Source organism: Lynx canadensis, chromosome F1, assembly GCF_007474595.2.
Source record: "Lynx canadensis isolate LIC74 chromosome F1, mLynCan4.pri.v2, whole genome shotgun sequence".
Taxonomy (NCBI): domain Eukaryota; kingdom Metazoa; phylum Chordata; class Mammalia; order Carnivora; family Felidae; genus Lynx; species Lynx canadensis.
Window position 1 is genome coordinate 44264594 of NC_044319.2, and position 16605 is coordinate 44281198.

The window sequence follows — 16605 nt, forward strand, 5'->3', positions numbered from 1 at the left end:
CTCTCTGGGTCCCACAAGTGAGCGTCCATCACTAATACGAAGTAGGGCTTTTGGAGGGGCTGATGTTTCCACAGGAGTTACTAGAGCAGCTGTGGGAGGAGGAGGTTTTGTTTTAGGAAGATAAGCTCTCCCAAGTCCGGGCGATCCAGGGCCCCGGATCATAACCCCAGTCTTCCGGGAAAGGAATATCCTACCAGGCAGGGCTGCCGACGGAGGGGAAATCCAGCGAGAGTGAAAGTCGCACGCGGACAGCCTCCGCCGCCGAGTAGGCGGCTTCCCGCGGTCAGCATCGGAAGCGTCTGCAGCCGCGCGTGCCTCGGCGTCACCGGACTCGGAGCCGCTGCGGGAGCGCAAGCGCCGACGGGGCATTCCCGACCCACGCGGGGCAGGGTGGCCCGGGGTGGGGGGGGGTGCGGCGAGGGGAGCCGAGGCGCACACTCTCCCGTGGGCGGGAAAAGCCGGAGGCTGGCGCGCGGACACGGGCCTCGGGACCTACTCACAGACCCACCCGCAGCTAGTTCCCAAGCCCTTCCTGGCCGCCTGCTCCCTCACCGGGGCGTGTTGGGGTGCGGTTATGGGGGGTATCTGGTTTGGGGGGCCGTGATGGGAGAGGGAAGGAGGCAGGGCTGAGGGCAGACGGCCCGCCCAGCAACGCCTCTTAGCTGCCCCAGCGGTCCCGTCCGCTTCCCGAAGACGCGCCTAAATCCGCGCTCGCTCCCGCGCCCCCAGCCGCTCGGCGGGTCGGCGGATCCCTGGGGCGTCCTTCCTGCCTCGCGCGAGTCTCCCCGCCTCCGCCCCGCCCTGCAGGCTGCGGTCCCTTTAAAGGCGCGCTCGTGTGGGGCCGCCCTTCTCTCGAGGCTGACTCGGGAGCAGCGCCACCGCCGCGAACCGCCGCCGTTGGCCCGGCATGGCCATGGCGTCCCCGGCCATCGGGCAGCGTCCCTACCCGCTGCTCTTGGACCCAGAACCGCCGCGCTACCTGCAGAGTCTGAGCGGCCACGAGCCGCCGCAGCCGCCGCCCCCCGGCCGCTCCTCTCGCCGCTGCGCCCCCGCTCCCCTCTCCACTGCGCGCGGGGCGCACGAGGGGCGCGGCGCCCGGAGGGCTGCCCGGGGGGACCCGGAGCCCCAACCTCGGGCCTCCCGACCCGCTCGCCCTCTCCGGCCTGGTCTGCAGCAGAGGCTGCGGCGGCGGCCTGGGGCGCCCCGGCCCCGCGACGTACGGAGCATCTTCGAGCAGCCGCAGGATCCTCGCGTCCCGGTGGAGCGAGGCGAGGGGCACCGCTTCGCCGAACTGGCGCTGCGGAGCGGCCGGGGCTGGTGTGACCTGTGCGGACGAGAGGTGCTGCGGCAGGCGCTGCGCTGCGCTAGTGAGTGTTGAGGGCATGGCAGGGGAGGGGCGCGCGGGAAGACCGCAGTCCGCGGGCGGGGAACTGCGAGGGGGCTGGGGCAGGAGACAGGGCCATTGACCTTCTCCACTTCGACTAAGGGAGACGCGCCCGGGAGACTCTGCTTCTTAGTCCCCTGCCCGGTATGCTTTAGTGACTGCCTACTGCCCAGGTATGGTGATGCGGTATTTAACAAATAGCTCTGTCCCTGACAGGTACGCACTTCGCCCCGCCACACACACACACACACACACACACACACACACACACACACACACACACAGGTTGCGGATGATGGCCACGCCGGCAAGGTCATTCCCTTATATCTCACGCACCTTCTTGCTTTTGCTGTAAGTTCTTGACAGAGGGTTGTGAGACCGGTATTGAGATGGCCCTTAGACCCATGCTTATTAGGGTTAATGGGGAAATGGCTGGTTTGTCGCCTGTGGTACAGGCCCATGGTACATGTCCACCTATGGCACACCTCTCCTTCAGGGAGCATTGCAGGAACAGGGAAGAGACCTGGTTAGGCTTTGGATGGAAATGGACTGTGAGGTTGAAGCGAACCTGAGGTTACCCTGGACCTGTGCCCCCTCTTGCCTTCCACCTCTGGCCCCTCAAACCTTTGGACTCTGCTCTAATGTTTGGCTGTGTCCTGCCACTGCCTCCCCCTCCCCTCCTCCTCCCCCCTCAACTTTTCGGTTACTGCCCCAGTCACCAGGCTCTAAAATTCCCCAACTCCCTGCCCAGTACTTTCCTCCTCGGAGCTCTCAGGCCCCTCCAGGCTTCTTCTGAGCCACACTCTTCTCAAAGCCTGCCTGTGGATCACTGGACACCCAGTGTTGTAGACTTTCTGAGCAAATTTGCAGTCTTCTTGGCAGGGGTGGGGGGCGGGGGGTGTATTATTTTTCTCTTCCTACAGTTAGGTGTGTGTATTTCTTTAAGGGGTGTCCTCTCCCCACCCCCATATTTGAAGTTGCCATGTTTGGTGGAAGATGTCCATATCCATGGGTCTGTGCGTTTATAGAGATAGTTTAAATATCTGAAGTACAAAGCACAGAACATGGCACAACCCCTAGCAAGCATCTCTGGAAATGAGTTGTGGTTTGCATCTTTTTAGCAAAGGCCCTTCCCCCATGACAGCAGGCCCCTGTCTCCCATCCCGCTGCAGCACTGGCCAGGCAGCAGCTACTTCTGCATCAGGAAAACCCTCCCTCGCCTCTCTCTGCAGTTCCCAGCAGAGGCTGTACCCTGTGCCTCTTACTGCAGCTGGCTTTAGGGAAGGAAAGCTCATATTCTAAGCCAGGGTCAAGTGGGAGGGAAGGATCGGAGGGGAAAGTCGGTGTTGCTCCCTCCACCACCAGAACTCACAATTTAGGTGCTGATACAAAAGGAAAGAGCAAAATTTATAGAGGGGTGTATTGTGGGTGGAGGGCTGCTGTCACTTGGTAAATGTCCCTGGCTTTCCAGGAGAATCAAATGCAACTTGCCCGTGGATGTGTCGGCAACTTTCGCCCTCTCGAGGGTCCTAGGGTACCTTACCGTGTCCATCAATTCTATAAACGCAGAGAGAGGCAGTATTCTCACTGTCATGGATTTAGTTGTGCTGGAACCCTGGGAAATCTGCTTTATTGGAATTCTACTTTGTACTAAGACATTTGGGGACTGTATCAACTAGAGGTGTCTGAGCACCAGAGAGGGAGCAGAGCTGGAATCAAGGGACTAATGAGCGGAGTCTCTGTTTGTCATTATTAATATTTAACTGGTTGTGGACCTGTGGCTTGATGGGAACAGTTGAGAAATGTTCTGATGTGCAAATGAGCGCTGGCAGGTGAAGACACAGCTGGCCAAACTCACTGAGCATCTTTCTTACAGTTGAAGATCTAATTCCATGATGGGGTTGGTTTGTTTTATCTTTGTTTTGAAAAGTGAGGTTCAAAAATATGGCTTTACAAAGGTAGTACCATGCAGCGATTAAAAGGACAGACTGAAACCAGAAGAACTGAGTTTGAATCTTTACTCTGCCACTTAATCTCTGTGTGATTCTGGGCATCTCTGTGCTCTGCTTCCTTGTTTTAAAAAACAGGGATAATGACATACCTACTTCATTGTGTTAATATGAGAATTAAATGAATTAATATATGTAAAGCGCTTAGCACAGTGCCCTGCAAAAGGCATTATGAACGTTTAATGCAATATGAATGTTATTATTATCCCCTCCCATCCAACAGCTGTAACAATATGTCTGGGCTCATGACACCTCTTAAGATCACCTTTCCAAGCAGTGAGTACAGTTTTCAAACCCTGCCTGACTGAGCTAAGTGGGGAAGCGAGGGCCATGAGCATCCTAAGAAGTGCAAGTATTAATTCCCTCTAGAAAGGCCCTTTCTGCCCCTGCCGCGGTTGTGGAACATCTTCATCCTCACTGAATGCCAGTGGCTTAGGGAGCGTCAAGACACTGGTGCCTTGTCTTTATATCACTTGCCTCCAACAAAGTTCCAGGCACAGAGCAGCCTCAGTAAGTAGCAGTTGATGAAGGTGGTGGCTTGTTTTTACTCTTAAATTTCTCTGCTCTTGGAAGTAAGCAAAAGGGCAGTGGTATGCAAATGACATCTGTCTGGGCAGGAGGCTGGCGATGGGTGTTGGCAAAATGGGCTTTTAATAAGGGAGACTGTAAAAAAAATTTTTTAATGTTTATTTTTGAGAGAGAGAGAGAGAGAGAGAGAGAGAGAGAGAGAGAATGGCAGAGAGAGAGGGAGACACAGAATCTGAAGCAGGCTCCAAACTCTGAGCTGTCAGCACGGAGCCCGATGTGGGGCTCGAACTCACGGACCTCGAGATCTTGACCTGAGCGAAGTCTGACTCTCAACCGGCTGAGCCACCCAGGTGCCCCTGAGGGAGACTTTTAGAAAGGTGCGTGCCTGTCTGTTTAGTGAAAGCCCCTCTAACTTAAGTTTACTCCTACTTCCACATCTAGGTCTATAACTGACTCTGGTTAATGCTGGATTTGTCAACAGGGAGACTCAGAGTTAATATTAATTTCCAGGATTAAAGAAATCATGTTTGTTAGATGGAGAAGGAAATCCAGTGGGGATCGGAAGAGAGACAGAGAGAATTTTGTGAATGCATGTGTATGTTTTAGGATGGGGACAGTGGCACTGGTGAGGATCCATTTCCAGCATTCTGGGAGGGCAGTGTCAACAGCAAACAAGCCAGAAACTCACTGGCTGCCCTTTGGCTTTGGTAACAGGTAATGTCCTTTAGAGGTTATGGACCCTGTCTTCTGTAGAAGGCACAGAGAGTTGACCTTTTACCTTCCATCTAGTTTTGTGGATATGGAAGCCATCCTGGACTATGGAAAGTATGGAAAATGGGGAAACCTAAGACCAGCTCAGCATTCAAGGAGGGATGCTTGGGCATGATGCTAGTGGGTGTCTAGAGTCTTCCTTGGAGGCAGCATCATTCAGAGCTATGAATTGTTAAGTGATTGGAATTACAGGGTTGAAAGGGGGGCCCTGGGGCTCATTGTCTTACCCCTCTTCTGTGATAGATGTTTAATTATGATGTGAATAGGAAGCATTTGCCATGAGACCTCAGGGGCAGGGGACCTTCTGGGGTGAGGGAGACTGATATCGCACAGGGCTCCTTGTCCAGCCCTCCCACCTCTGTCTTGTCACTTCATTAGTGGCTGGGCTCAACCCGCCTCTCTGTAAAGACTAGAACCACCCACATGACAGCCCCTGGATCGTGTGGAATCCTCTCTGGCCATGAGTTCTTTGTAAAAGGGGTGACTGGGACATTGACACTGAGTTTTCCTGTAGCAGACCTAGAAATCTTGGGCACTTGGAAAGTATTTTATTTGTCCAGCACACCCAGCAGCACTGAAGTGTGTGGCTTGAAGTGTTTTCATTGATTTAGGCTCGTGTTTGGCTGTGGAGGTTAGAGAAATGGACGTTGAGTTGTTAAAGAGAGTAGAATCCCCCACCTGTGATTCCTCCCACTGCTGGCTCTAACTGGGCTCTTCTCTTTGGGAAAGGTCCTAGTGGTGTGCGTGTGTGTGTGTGTGTGTGTGTGTGTGTGTGTGTGTGTTTGGGGGCAGAGAACAGACCTGGAATGCTTTGAGGGAGGCTTCTGAGGTCCCCAAGCTGTATCCTGTTTCCTCTCCTCCCTGCTTCCTGTCTTCTCAAAAGATGAAATTGAAGGGATTAAATGTGGGCTTAATTGTCCCCCCTCTTCATCAGAGCATGAAAATTTCTGATTATGGAGGGAAGGGGGCTTGAATCCCAGGTACAGTCAAAAATGATTCATGCCACTTGTCTGCCAGCCTAATTAGACTTGGTAATGAACGTGTGTGTTCGCCTGCTGATCCTGCGGAGTTATTGGGTGGAAGTGAATTGACATCTCCCCTCAGTGCTGAGGGTTTGGTCCGGGATCCTCCCTCTTCCTCCCAAGTTTATCGGTCACTCAGCCTGTGCCAAGCCTGGCAGGCACGCCCGGAGTGACGGAGAAAAGACAGCCCCCAGCTCGGCCCCAAGGGCCCTGCCTGGCTGGTGAAGTGACTTCAGCCACAGGGAGCTGGCTTAGGCCCAGCCCACCTCTGAGCACAGGAAGGATTCTTCACAGGCCAGTCGTGATTTTCCCACGAAGAACCCAAAGGGTTTTCATGCTTGCTTCCATATTCATCCCCAGAATGGCTTCCTGAGGTCAGCACACAGGGATGCTGCCGCCAAGGTCTTACATAGGCAGGGAGGCGTCGATCGTCTGCCTGGCTAGGGGCGGGACAAGGTTAGAACCTCTCAGGTGGGGTGAACGTGACAGACCTTGAAGGCCTTGGAGGCCATCTCAGGTCATTTCCCTCCTTTGGCCGTGCCCAGCATTTCTGTGTCGGAAGCAGCATCCTCCCCCCCGCCCCCCAAGGCTCTTCCATGGAGCCCTCTCTGGCTCCCCGTACCATTCCTCAGTTTCCCCCTGGAAAGAGCAGGTAGCCACTCTTGCTCAGTCCAGGATACTATTAAGGCTGGTGAGGAAGCTGTAAATACACCTCTGGCCTTATTAGAGGCTCTTCCTGTTTCGCATTCCTCAGATGACAAGGTGAATAATCTTGGGCAGGTGAGTATTTGTGGGTGCGCAGAGCACGCAGATGGAATGTCTCCCCACCCCCCACCCCCAGACCGAGCTTCAGTCAGCAGCCAGCCTTGCCTCTCACTTGGAGACCTGCTGTGCCGGTGGCCAAGTGCTGTCCATCCCCCAGGCCACCCACCGCCCCGGCACGGTTCCGGCTCCCTGCTGTCTGGGTCGGGAAGTGCCAGAGGCGCTGGCGCTGGGAAGGCCAGCCCTGACCCGGTAGATGGCTGGGCATGTAGTCACTTGTGGTTTTTTTTCCGAGGGATTTGGCAAGCTTCTGTCCACATGTTCAGGGCAGGATCTCCGGGTTGGGAGGGGAGCTGAGCCAGCTTTTAGACTTTGGGGAAAGAGCAAGGAGGCCAAGGGGATGATGTCAGGCAGGGCAGCAGGCTCTCTTCCTTGGGGACACTGGTTTAAGTGGAATAACAGTGGTCATGGGGAGCCCCGCCCCAAGGTCAAGACTATCTTGACTCAGACCAGGGGAGGTGATGCTTGGAAGTTCTCTGAAGCACTGCACACACCATGCTGAGGAGACAGGGGCAGAGCTCGCTGCACCCCAGGAGCTCTGCATGGTGGCCAAAGTGGCCAACAAGTTCATGTGGGGCGTGTTCCAGCCTGCCTGTGGTTCCTGGCATAGAGAAAGTTCTTGAGAGATGCACCTGTAGAAAAAGCAGTGATGCTGGGTTCTCATTTTGCCCTTTTGGGAGGGGAAGGAAGAGGACCAGCAGGGGTCCCTCCTGGCAAGGTAGCCATGTGTGCAGCCTCCCAGGGGACAGTGTCCTGTCCTGATTGAGGGGGGTCTGGCAACCCCTGGCTTCTGTAGCACATCCCTGATTTTCTTCAGGATTTTCCTACCCTCACCTACTGCTCTGGCCCCATTAAGGGCATCAGGGAGAAAAGTTCCAGCTCACATTGTACTGAGGGTTTGTAAGAAGGGTGGTGTTGGAAAGTCTAGTCTGTTCATTCCTATGTGTCACTGGGAGGCAGGGAGCAGGGTACGTCACTCACCTGTGACCACAGAGGGGTTGGGTCGTGTTTACTCTGCAGTGGAGGGCCTGCACCCCACCTTCTGCTCCCCCTCCTTGTTTCTTGAACAAACATTTTCAGGGCAGGGCAGATCTTACCCAGATATCTGCAGTGGCTATTGGCTAATGCTGCTAGAAAAATGGAAACTTGGCTTACATGGACCTTTAAGAAATCACACCACCGGCCTGGTCCAGTTGGTTGAACATCCAACTTGGGCTCAGGTCATGATCTCACAGTTCGTGAGTTGGAGCCCCGCGTCGGGTTCTCTGCTGTCAGCACAGAGCCTGTTTCGGATCCTCTGTCTCTTCTCTCTGCCCCTCCCCCACTCATGCTTTTTCTCTCTCTCAAAAATAAATGAGCCATTAAAAGAAAAACACTTAAGGGGCGCCTGGGTGGCGCAGTCGGCCAAGCGTCCGACTTCAGCCAGGTCACGATCTCGCGGTCCGTGAGTTCGAGCCCCGTGTCAGGCTCTGGGCTGATGGCTCGGAGCCTGGAGCCTGTTTCCGATTCTGTGTCTTCCTCTCTCTCTGCCCCTCCCCTGTTCATGCTCTGTCTCTCTCTGTCCCAAAAATAAATAAACGTTGAAAAAAAAAATTAAAAAAAAAAAAAAAAAGAAAAACACTTAAAAAAGAAAAAAGAAATCGCATCTAAAAGTCAGCCCTAAAAGAAGGATGATATTCTTTGCCTGTTTTTTTTAATCCTTTTGTGTTTTTTTTTCCTTTTGTTGATTTTTTTTTTTTAATCTTGTTATGTTTTGTTTTTACTGGATGCTGGCTCTGGGAAAGAATTATCATTGTGTTTGCTATAGATGCAAATTGGTGTCCTATAAGCCTGGTGGGATGGGAATATTTACGTGGAATGAGAAGAGTTGAGAATAACAAGAAGTGTGGGGCAGAGAGAACTTTTATCTCAGAGATGACCTGGCCGAACCTGAAGCCTGTTCTTGTGCCTGGGCTTGTGAGGTGGGCAGGGCTGGTGGGACCATGGCCCCCTCACAGCTGAGAAGGCACAGCCTTCAGGGAGGCAGATGACCTCCGCAAGTCAGTAGTGGCAAAATCAGCACCAGAATTCAGCACAGCATTTTGCCTTATGAGCTAATGTCCCTGAACATGCAAGTTAGTTGAGCTTCCTCATTCGTCTGCCTCCCTTCTGTCAGTGATGCTGAAAGGTCCACAAAAAGAAGTGCAGAGGAAGAAAAAGGGGGTGAGCCAAGGGTGGGTAAGCCACGTGACAGCTGCACAGTCAGCCAGCACCTGGATAACTGAGAGTTGGCTGCACTTAGGCCTGTTTCCAGAGTTTGGTTTCTAAGTAGATCTTCAGCATGTGTAAATCATGAGATCTTTAAACAAAAGGTGAAGTTTTTCTAAGTCCCAAGATAAAAGAAACAAGGGTCTCTCTCTGGCCCTGCCCCACCCCATTGGTGTTTGGAGTATATAGGGGGGTTGGCATGAAAAAGCAGGTAGGAGGTCTCTTCCTGTTCCATGCCTCCTCCTTGCCATGACCCAGGGTCACAGTTCATGACACAGAGCTAACCAGGAACCACAGCGAAGTTAGGCTGAGCCTCAGAAGGGACAGCTAGGATGAAGAAAGTTTGCATAGGGGCTGTGATAGGAACCGAGGTTTGCCTCACAGACCTCTGATTCCATCCCGGGCAGCAATGTGGCCACATGAGGATGAGCAGATTTGGGGAACCCCCACCTCCTCACTCTCACCCCATCTCTGACTCTCTGTTTGTCCAGATCAGTCTTACATTTGGGTATCATTGCTTATTTTCCTTGCTGACTTGGAGGAAGCTGTTTTTTCCATCCAAATTGAATGGAAGCTGGAGGTTTTGTGGTTTCTGTTGAAACAATTATGTCCTTTCTGCAACTGAGGAAAGGATTTAAAAGAAAACAAAAACCCTCAGAGATGCCTTACTATTCAATGGAACAACAGATTCCAGCTGCAACTTGAGTTTTGAGAGAAAGGATTGAACACACGGTATGTAAATGTCTGTTCTGGTGATGTGTATTTTCAAAAGCAATCTGGGGTTACCTCTCTATGAATAGGGCATTTCAAGGTGAGAATATATCGTAGCCCCGGCACTTGAAATAGGGAAGCCTGTCTCTTCAAACTGCGTTGGGCCTGGGCTGGACTCTCTCTTCAGCAGGCAGGTCATCTGGTTGGTGCTTAGATGTTGGGGGGCTATGAGAAGTCATCATACATCTCCCCACCCCTAGATAGTTCTCCTCCTAAAATACCCCTACATTCTTCTTCCTACCCAGTTTTCAAAGGGTCAGGAGTGAAGATTCTAAAGCCTCCCAAGGCCCCTTCTTCAGTGTCTGCCAGTTCTCTCTTGCTGAGAGAGAACTCGCCAGTGGCTTAACCTGTCAAAGAACAGCTCTGCAATGAGGAGAAAGGAGAAGTGAGAGCAGTATATCCTTGCACCCAAGGGGGGCATTCAGGAGGGGTTTTCCCCCTTACCTGTGACTCATACTAGAAGTTCTATAGCACACATGTTTCCTTCCCTGAGAGCTGGAATGGGAAGGCCTCCCCTCCCCCCAGCCTGGGCTCACCCGGCCGGAAGTTCCGGACCCCCTTGCTTGGTGGCCCCAAGTGTTGTTTTAGGATCTGGACTCACTTGCCATCCTCTTCTGTGCAGAAGTTGCTGGATAAACTGAGGGGTGGGGGCACAAAAAAAAGGCCAGTGGCAGCCCCATCTCCCTGAGGAAGAATGAGGGAGAAAGAACCAATGTCTGGGCCTGAGAAAGGGTGCCATTTTAGGGCATTTCTGTCTTAAATGAATCACTTATAAACAATGTGCTTTTATTGTCAAGCTTACAAACAAGTTTTTATTGTTACTGCACCAAGTACTGAGGTCCTCAATAGTGAGGGGTGATCTAACATGAGGACCTTCTAGCCAGATTTCCTAGGAGGAAGGCAGATGATGGACGGCCTGTTTGAAAGATTTGTTCTACCAACATTTTCTTCTCTAAGTGGGCCCGAGGACATGGCCTTGGGCTAGGATACCGCTCAGCATTCTTTGTGACCTGGGGGCAAACTACAGCACAGAGGAGGGGATCCAGGTTCGTGGTTGCATGAGGAATAACAGAGCTCACGCCTGAACCCATGGACGTTGACTTCCCGGACCGAATACCACATGACCAGAGCACAGAGGTGTGAATGCATCTTCATTTCCGAGCACTCCTGAGTCCTCTGCAATGCAGGACATGTGTCCCTCCTTCATCTGAAACTGGCCCCCGCTGGTGGTTGGCAGATGAGTTCTGGAATCTCTGGGCAGCCCGGGAGCAGGCACCCCTCCCCAGTGGCTTTCCCGGAAGGCTGTGCTGCCTGTCTTGGCCTTGGTGACAGGGCCTCTGGAAACTTCCCCACTGGGACTTGGTTGCTTCTGGGAGTCAGTGTTGAGGCAATGATGCCCTGTGGATACTGTTTCAGGGCAAGAGAACATTCCTGTCCTATTTATGATAGGCTCTATTCTTTTCTTCCTTTCTCTTTCTTCCTTCTTTTGCTCAGAGAGCAACAGACCTCTCTGAGACCTCTCTCTGCTCAGGTATCTGGGCTCAGATAAATGGTCTGACCCTCTGCCTGTTCATGGGCCCAGTCGGCTGAAAGCCTTCGCTCTTCCCCTACCCTGGGCTTAGCATGGGAGGATGTGAATTAGCCCCGTCGTCCCTCAGGAGCCTATATAGCTGGTAAAGCATTATTAATCTGCCATCCCCAAAGAAATCCATTAATGAGCTCCTGGGCCAGGCACATGGTGTGAGATAACTGGTCACTTCTGCTGTCTGTTGAAACTTTGGAGACATTGATTTTCAGGCTCTCAGGCACTCCTGAGGGGTGAAGCTCGAGACAGGCTCTTTCCTGCAGCCTGTTTGGTGGGGGCATTTTTATCTTATCAAGCTAAAAGCCCCAGGAATAGAAAGTTTTCCATTGGGGGAGGTGGAGGGAAAGGACCTTAGCTAGGAAGGAGAAGGCATTGGGCAGGCTGTGCTGGTGCAGGGGCCCGCGTCCCAGGTGCCTGTGACTTCCTCTGGGAAAAGCAGCTGGCTGGGCTGATTGGAGCAAACCCCCGTCACAGGAGGGCCCCGGGATCCTCCCAGAGCTAGTGACTCTCCACTCATCGCTCCATCCCTGCCGGCTGGCCTGGAAAAAAGGCATCGATCTCCTGCAGCGGGATGACCGAGGGCGGGGGTGAGGAGGCGGCCACTGCCTGCTTCGGCGCAGTTATGGCGAGGCTCCAGCGCCTCTTCTGCAGGCTCCCCAAGAGCCGCTCGGGATCGAAGAGGCTCCAGGCCCTGCAGAAGTTCTGCCACGAGGCCCGGCTGGCTCGCGGTAGGTCCAAGGTGCTCCAGCTAGGGGCCCTCGGTGGTGGGGGTGGGGGGGGGGGGTTCTTGGGTTCCAAGGCCTCAGCCTAGGGGCCTTTTCCATGAGGAAGGAAGGCCAGGAGACCTCTTGCAGCCTAGAATTTGCCGCTGAGCTCAGCACCACTCCTTGGCCCTCCTGACGCCCCAGGGGCCAAAGCTCAGGCACTGCCACCCTGCCAGCTTTAGGTGGAATGGCAGGTCTGACAGTACACGGGCAGCCCGTTTCATAGGCCCAGGTTGGCTGTGGCTTCTAACAGCTTTTCCTCGGCTGAAAATTAAGGCCAAGAAGTCATCTTAATCTGGGCCCCTGAGCTGTTGGAAGATGGGCACTTGGATGACACTGTTTTAGTCCTGAGGGGCCTGAAACCTTGCCACACTGCAGAGTCAGCCTCCCAAGGACCCAGGGGCGGTGACGTTTCCTAGGCAGGGGTTTCTCATCTGCAGGGTTAGGGGAGGTGCCTGTGGGGCCCCAACATGCAAGCTTTGTGGGGCTAGGGACTACTGGCCAGGACACAGGGGACAGGAGCCCAGCCTCAGGCGATGACTGGGCTCCAGTTTCTTTCCCTGAGCACTAGTTAGTGGGGGAACAGTCCTCGCCTAGGGAAGGATAAGGGCATAATATGGAAGATAAGAAGGAGAGACAGTAACAAATTTTCATGGAAACTTAGGTTGTCCTAATTTCTTTTTCTTTCTTTCTTTCTTTCTTTCTTTCTTTCTTTCTTTCTTTCTTTCTTTCTTTCTTTCTTTCTTTCTTTCTTTCTTTTTCTTTCTTTAAATGTTTGCTTATTTTTGAAAGAGCACAAATGGGAGAGGGGCAGAGAACCGAAAGCAGGCTCTGTGCTTACAGCAGTGAGCCCAGTATGGGGCTTGAACTCACGAACCTCGAGATCATGACCTGAGCTGAAGTCGGACACCCAACTGACTGAGACACCCAGGTGCCCCGTCTACTTCCTTTTTTCAAAGAAAGAGCGATGAGGCCAACCAAAGTTGGGGGCCTGGGCACCTGCCTTCAGCTTATGGTTTTTCTGCTGTGTCATGCTATCTCAGTATCCTACAGCACCCTTCTACCAAAGAGTCAAAGCACTTATGTTTGTTTGTTTATTTTTAACATGTCGTATTCCCTCCAGATCCCTGTGCAGTGGGAGTGCAAAGGGGATTATGTTATTTCACAGATGTGACGGCTCAGGGAAGTGAGGCCCCTTGTTAGGGACCAGGAATACACAGCCAGGCCTGGGACCCCTTGCCCGAGATTCTACTCATCTTCTGACCATTTGCTGCTTCCCTTTGATGGCTGGATCTTTGGAGCACAAAGCTTTCCTTGGGGCTCCCTGCCCCATTTGTCTCCCCACTGTTCTCATACACATTCGGGAATTGGAGGGACATCCAGTGGGTCACGGTGCTGAGTTTTAGAGATGGAACTAAACTGAACAGCCATCTCTGGGCTGAGATTTCGGAAGCAGAGTTTAAAAGACAACGTTGTCTTGACTCTGGAGAATTTGATTTTTTCCTGATTGATGTTTTACCTCTGGAGAAGTGGGAATTTTAATTCAACTTGACCTAATCCCCATTTGGAGACAAATACTCTTAGCCAGCCTGCATAATTTATCCTCATCAGTGGCTCATGCATACTGCGGCCCTCCACGAGAAGACAGCTGGATGCTGAGTTCCTCAATTTGAACCCTCACTTGCGTCTTCCTGTTCATCCTCCCTCCCGCAAGAATTATTCCACAGATCATTCCCTTGCTCCTTTGCTATTCAGCCCAAGGAGTTATATAGATTTAAGAAAATCAATCAGGCTTGGAGTGGCAGCATTAAGGTCAGAGAAATTGCCGCACTGTGGCTACAATGTGCTCGTTGAACTCGTGTTAGCATTTAGACTTAATGGATGGGAAGAGGGGAGACAGGGCGCTCAGCGATGATGGCAGCGGTAGACAGTGGGCCGCAGATTTCTAGAAGAGCTGACTTGCAGGAATCCGTGAGCAGCCTGCAGTGTGGCCTTTAAGAAAACCAGCGTGGAGCCAAGCTGAATTGAGTCTGGACCTCGGATTCCTGGCAGGGGGGCCTTCCTCATACAGATGAACCTCTCTGAGCCTTGGTTTTTCCCAGTGTAAGCTGGGCAAAGAATTCTGACCTCAAGTTGGTGTCACATGGGTTAAACATGACATTGGATGTAAACCAGTTGACATGATGCAGGTCCCTTGTTGGCAGCTGCTTCCAGAAAGACTCTCAGTAACTGTTCCCAGTGGGTCCTCTGTGCGAGCCCCCCGCTGGGCTGCTCTGCCATCACACCTGGGTCGGGTGTGCTAGCTGCCTGCACCTCAGTGAAAGAGATGGGGTTTGGAGGTTGCCTGGGCAGAAGTGGAGGAGAGGCATGAAACTCAAACACTCTCTCTGGAAAAATTCCTATCATTGAGTTTACCGCACCACTTAATTAACAAGCAAGGCTAGATTAGCCCACCGGGCCTCATTAGAGCTAAGCAAGCATGTTGCCAAGGAATAAGTCATCTATCATTTTAAAAGGCTTCTCCGGGGTCAGCAGAAACGGCCTGGGTCTTTCCAGGAATCTCTGGTGGTCCTGGCTACAGGGACACAGCTGTAAAGAAGCCTTTGTGTGTCTCCTGCAGAGAGCGCCTCAGACGCAATCTATTTACTTTTCTCCTCACTGCCAAAAGTCTCCTTTCACCCGGTGGGTCGGTACTTTGCATGCAAGTGACATCAAAGCAGGTGTGGAAAGACCAGTTGGGTGCAGCAGCCTGGTTGTCCCATAAAGGACTGAGCCTGTTTGCTCCTGGGCTTCTGTGACCTCCTGGCTCTCTGATCGGGCATACCTCCGAGCATACACCTGCCTGCACATTCATATCTGCACATCTGTCTAAGCTTCCTCTGCTGCCCTGTAGTCGCAGACACCCAGGCACAACCTCTTGCAGACTTATTTAGTTGTTCTTGTCCTTGGGGTCTGTGGGACACTCAGAAATCCACTCGAGGGGCCCCTGGGTGGCTCGGTCAGTTGAGCGTCCGACTTTGGCTCAGGTCATGATCTTGTAGTTCGTGTGTTCGGGCCCCTCGTCAGACTCTGTGCCAACAGCTCGGAGCCTGGAGCCTGCTTTGGATTCTGTGTCTCCCTCTCTGTCTATCCCACCCTCGCTCACGCTTTCTCTCTCTCTCTCTCAAAAATAAGTAAACATTAAGAAAAAATTTAAAAATATATGTAATACTCGAGGCTAGCAAGAGGTTAGACTGCCCTTTGCCCCTTCTCAGAGATGGTATCTGCTTTAAAAATAATCAAATAGAAGCAAAACAAGAAACAAAAAACCCTCAAGCTCCTCGTTCCATATCTGCCCCTCACTACTAGAGACCGCGTCCTTTATCAGCTACCCAGACACCTCCTGTGTCTTCACAGGGGCCCCCAGGGGTGGGTGGAGAGGAACCTGAGCCCCCGGGGGTGGGGAGGACCCCACCTGCTTTGTCTCTCTTACACCCAGAGCAAAGTGACACATGCCTAGAGGAGACAGAGGCCCCTCCTGAGCAGGCCTGAAGCTGAGAGGGCATCTGGCCGCTCCACACTGGCTTTGGATACTGTGGGCTTGTTACTATTTGTAAAACTCCCTTAAGCCCAACTGCCTACAATGTTTAAAAAATTTTTTTCTTAAGGTGCTCTGGCAATAGGATTTATTTTTTTCCATGGTGGTAATCAAAATAGGACATACCTGTATGTATGTGTGTGCGTGTGTATATATGTATCATCTGCTTGTTCCTATTATGGAATATTATGTTCCTATTATGGGTATAACATGCTATCCTTTAGAACAGTGGTTCACTTTAGAAGGCCCTCAAAAAATGCATGTGGGATGAATGCATGCATGTGCACATGAAAAACTAATAACTAGATTTATGTGGAAAGACAGGGCCTAACTGTATAAAAAGGTTTAATACTCTGTGTCTCTCTGAGCTCATGTGTCCTGATGGGTGCACATACTCTAATCGCCCCTGTTGAAAAATTGTACCGTATCTTTACACTTCTATCTGTGTGGCCATACCCTAAATACAACTTGAACTTTTTTGGATATGGTGTCCCAGGATCCAGATGACAAATCTACAGACACTTACACACGAAGAATGAGATCTATTAGGCTTTCCCACCCTGGGATCCCACCTGATATCATTTACTTTGACTTTCCCCAGAATGTATTGCTTCTTACTATTATCGACCAAAGCGGGGAGGAGTCTTGGAGTTGCTCTGTGATATCCCACTGAGGGCCTGCAGACTCGCCCACTTCTATTTTTTCTTCATCCACATCTCGTCCCCACCACCACTGTCATCAAGAAACTGCTGCATGGGGCCACAGTGCTGCAATGCCACTCATAACATAGGGGTGTATCTCTTTAAGGTACTTGAAGCATTATTGGGAAACATAGTGCATATAGAAATATACTACAAAAATGTTTTCAATCATCCAGTGGATTAATTAATGGGGCACCTGGGTGGCTCAGTTGGTTAAGCCACCAACTCTTGGTTTTGGCTCCAGTCATGATCTCACAGTTCATGGGTTTGAGCCCCACGTTGGGCTCTGTGCTGACAGCGTGGAGCCTGCTTGACATTCTCTGTCTCCCTCTCCCTCTACCCCTCCCCTGCTCGCGCTTACGCACACTCTCTTTCCCTCTCTTAAAATAAATAAACATTAAAAAAAGATTCATTAAAATACAAA

At 52.0% G+C, this 16605-nt stretch overlaps 1 protein-coding gene across 1 annotated transcript in view; it reads left to right on the plus strand.

Annotated features, from left to right (window-relative positions):
• Positions 1–896: 896 nt before the first annotated feature.
• The window catches only part of RASSF5 (Ras association domain family member 5), a 66505-nt gene continuing 50796 nt past the window's right edge, over positions 897–16605 (plus strand). Inside the window, exon 1 of the mRNA XM_030303508.1 lies at positions 897–1367. Coding sequence (XP_030159368.1) covers positions 908–1367 — 460 coding nt within the window. The 5' untranslated portion in view covers positions 897–907. The remainder of the gene's footprint in view (positions 1368–16605) is intronic.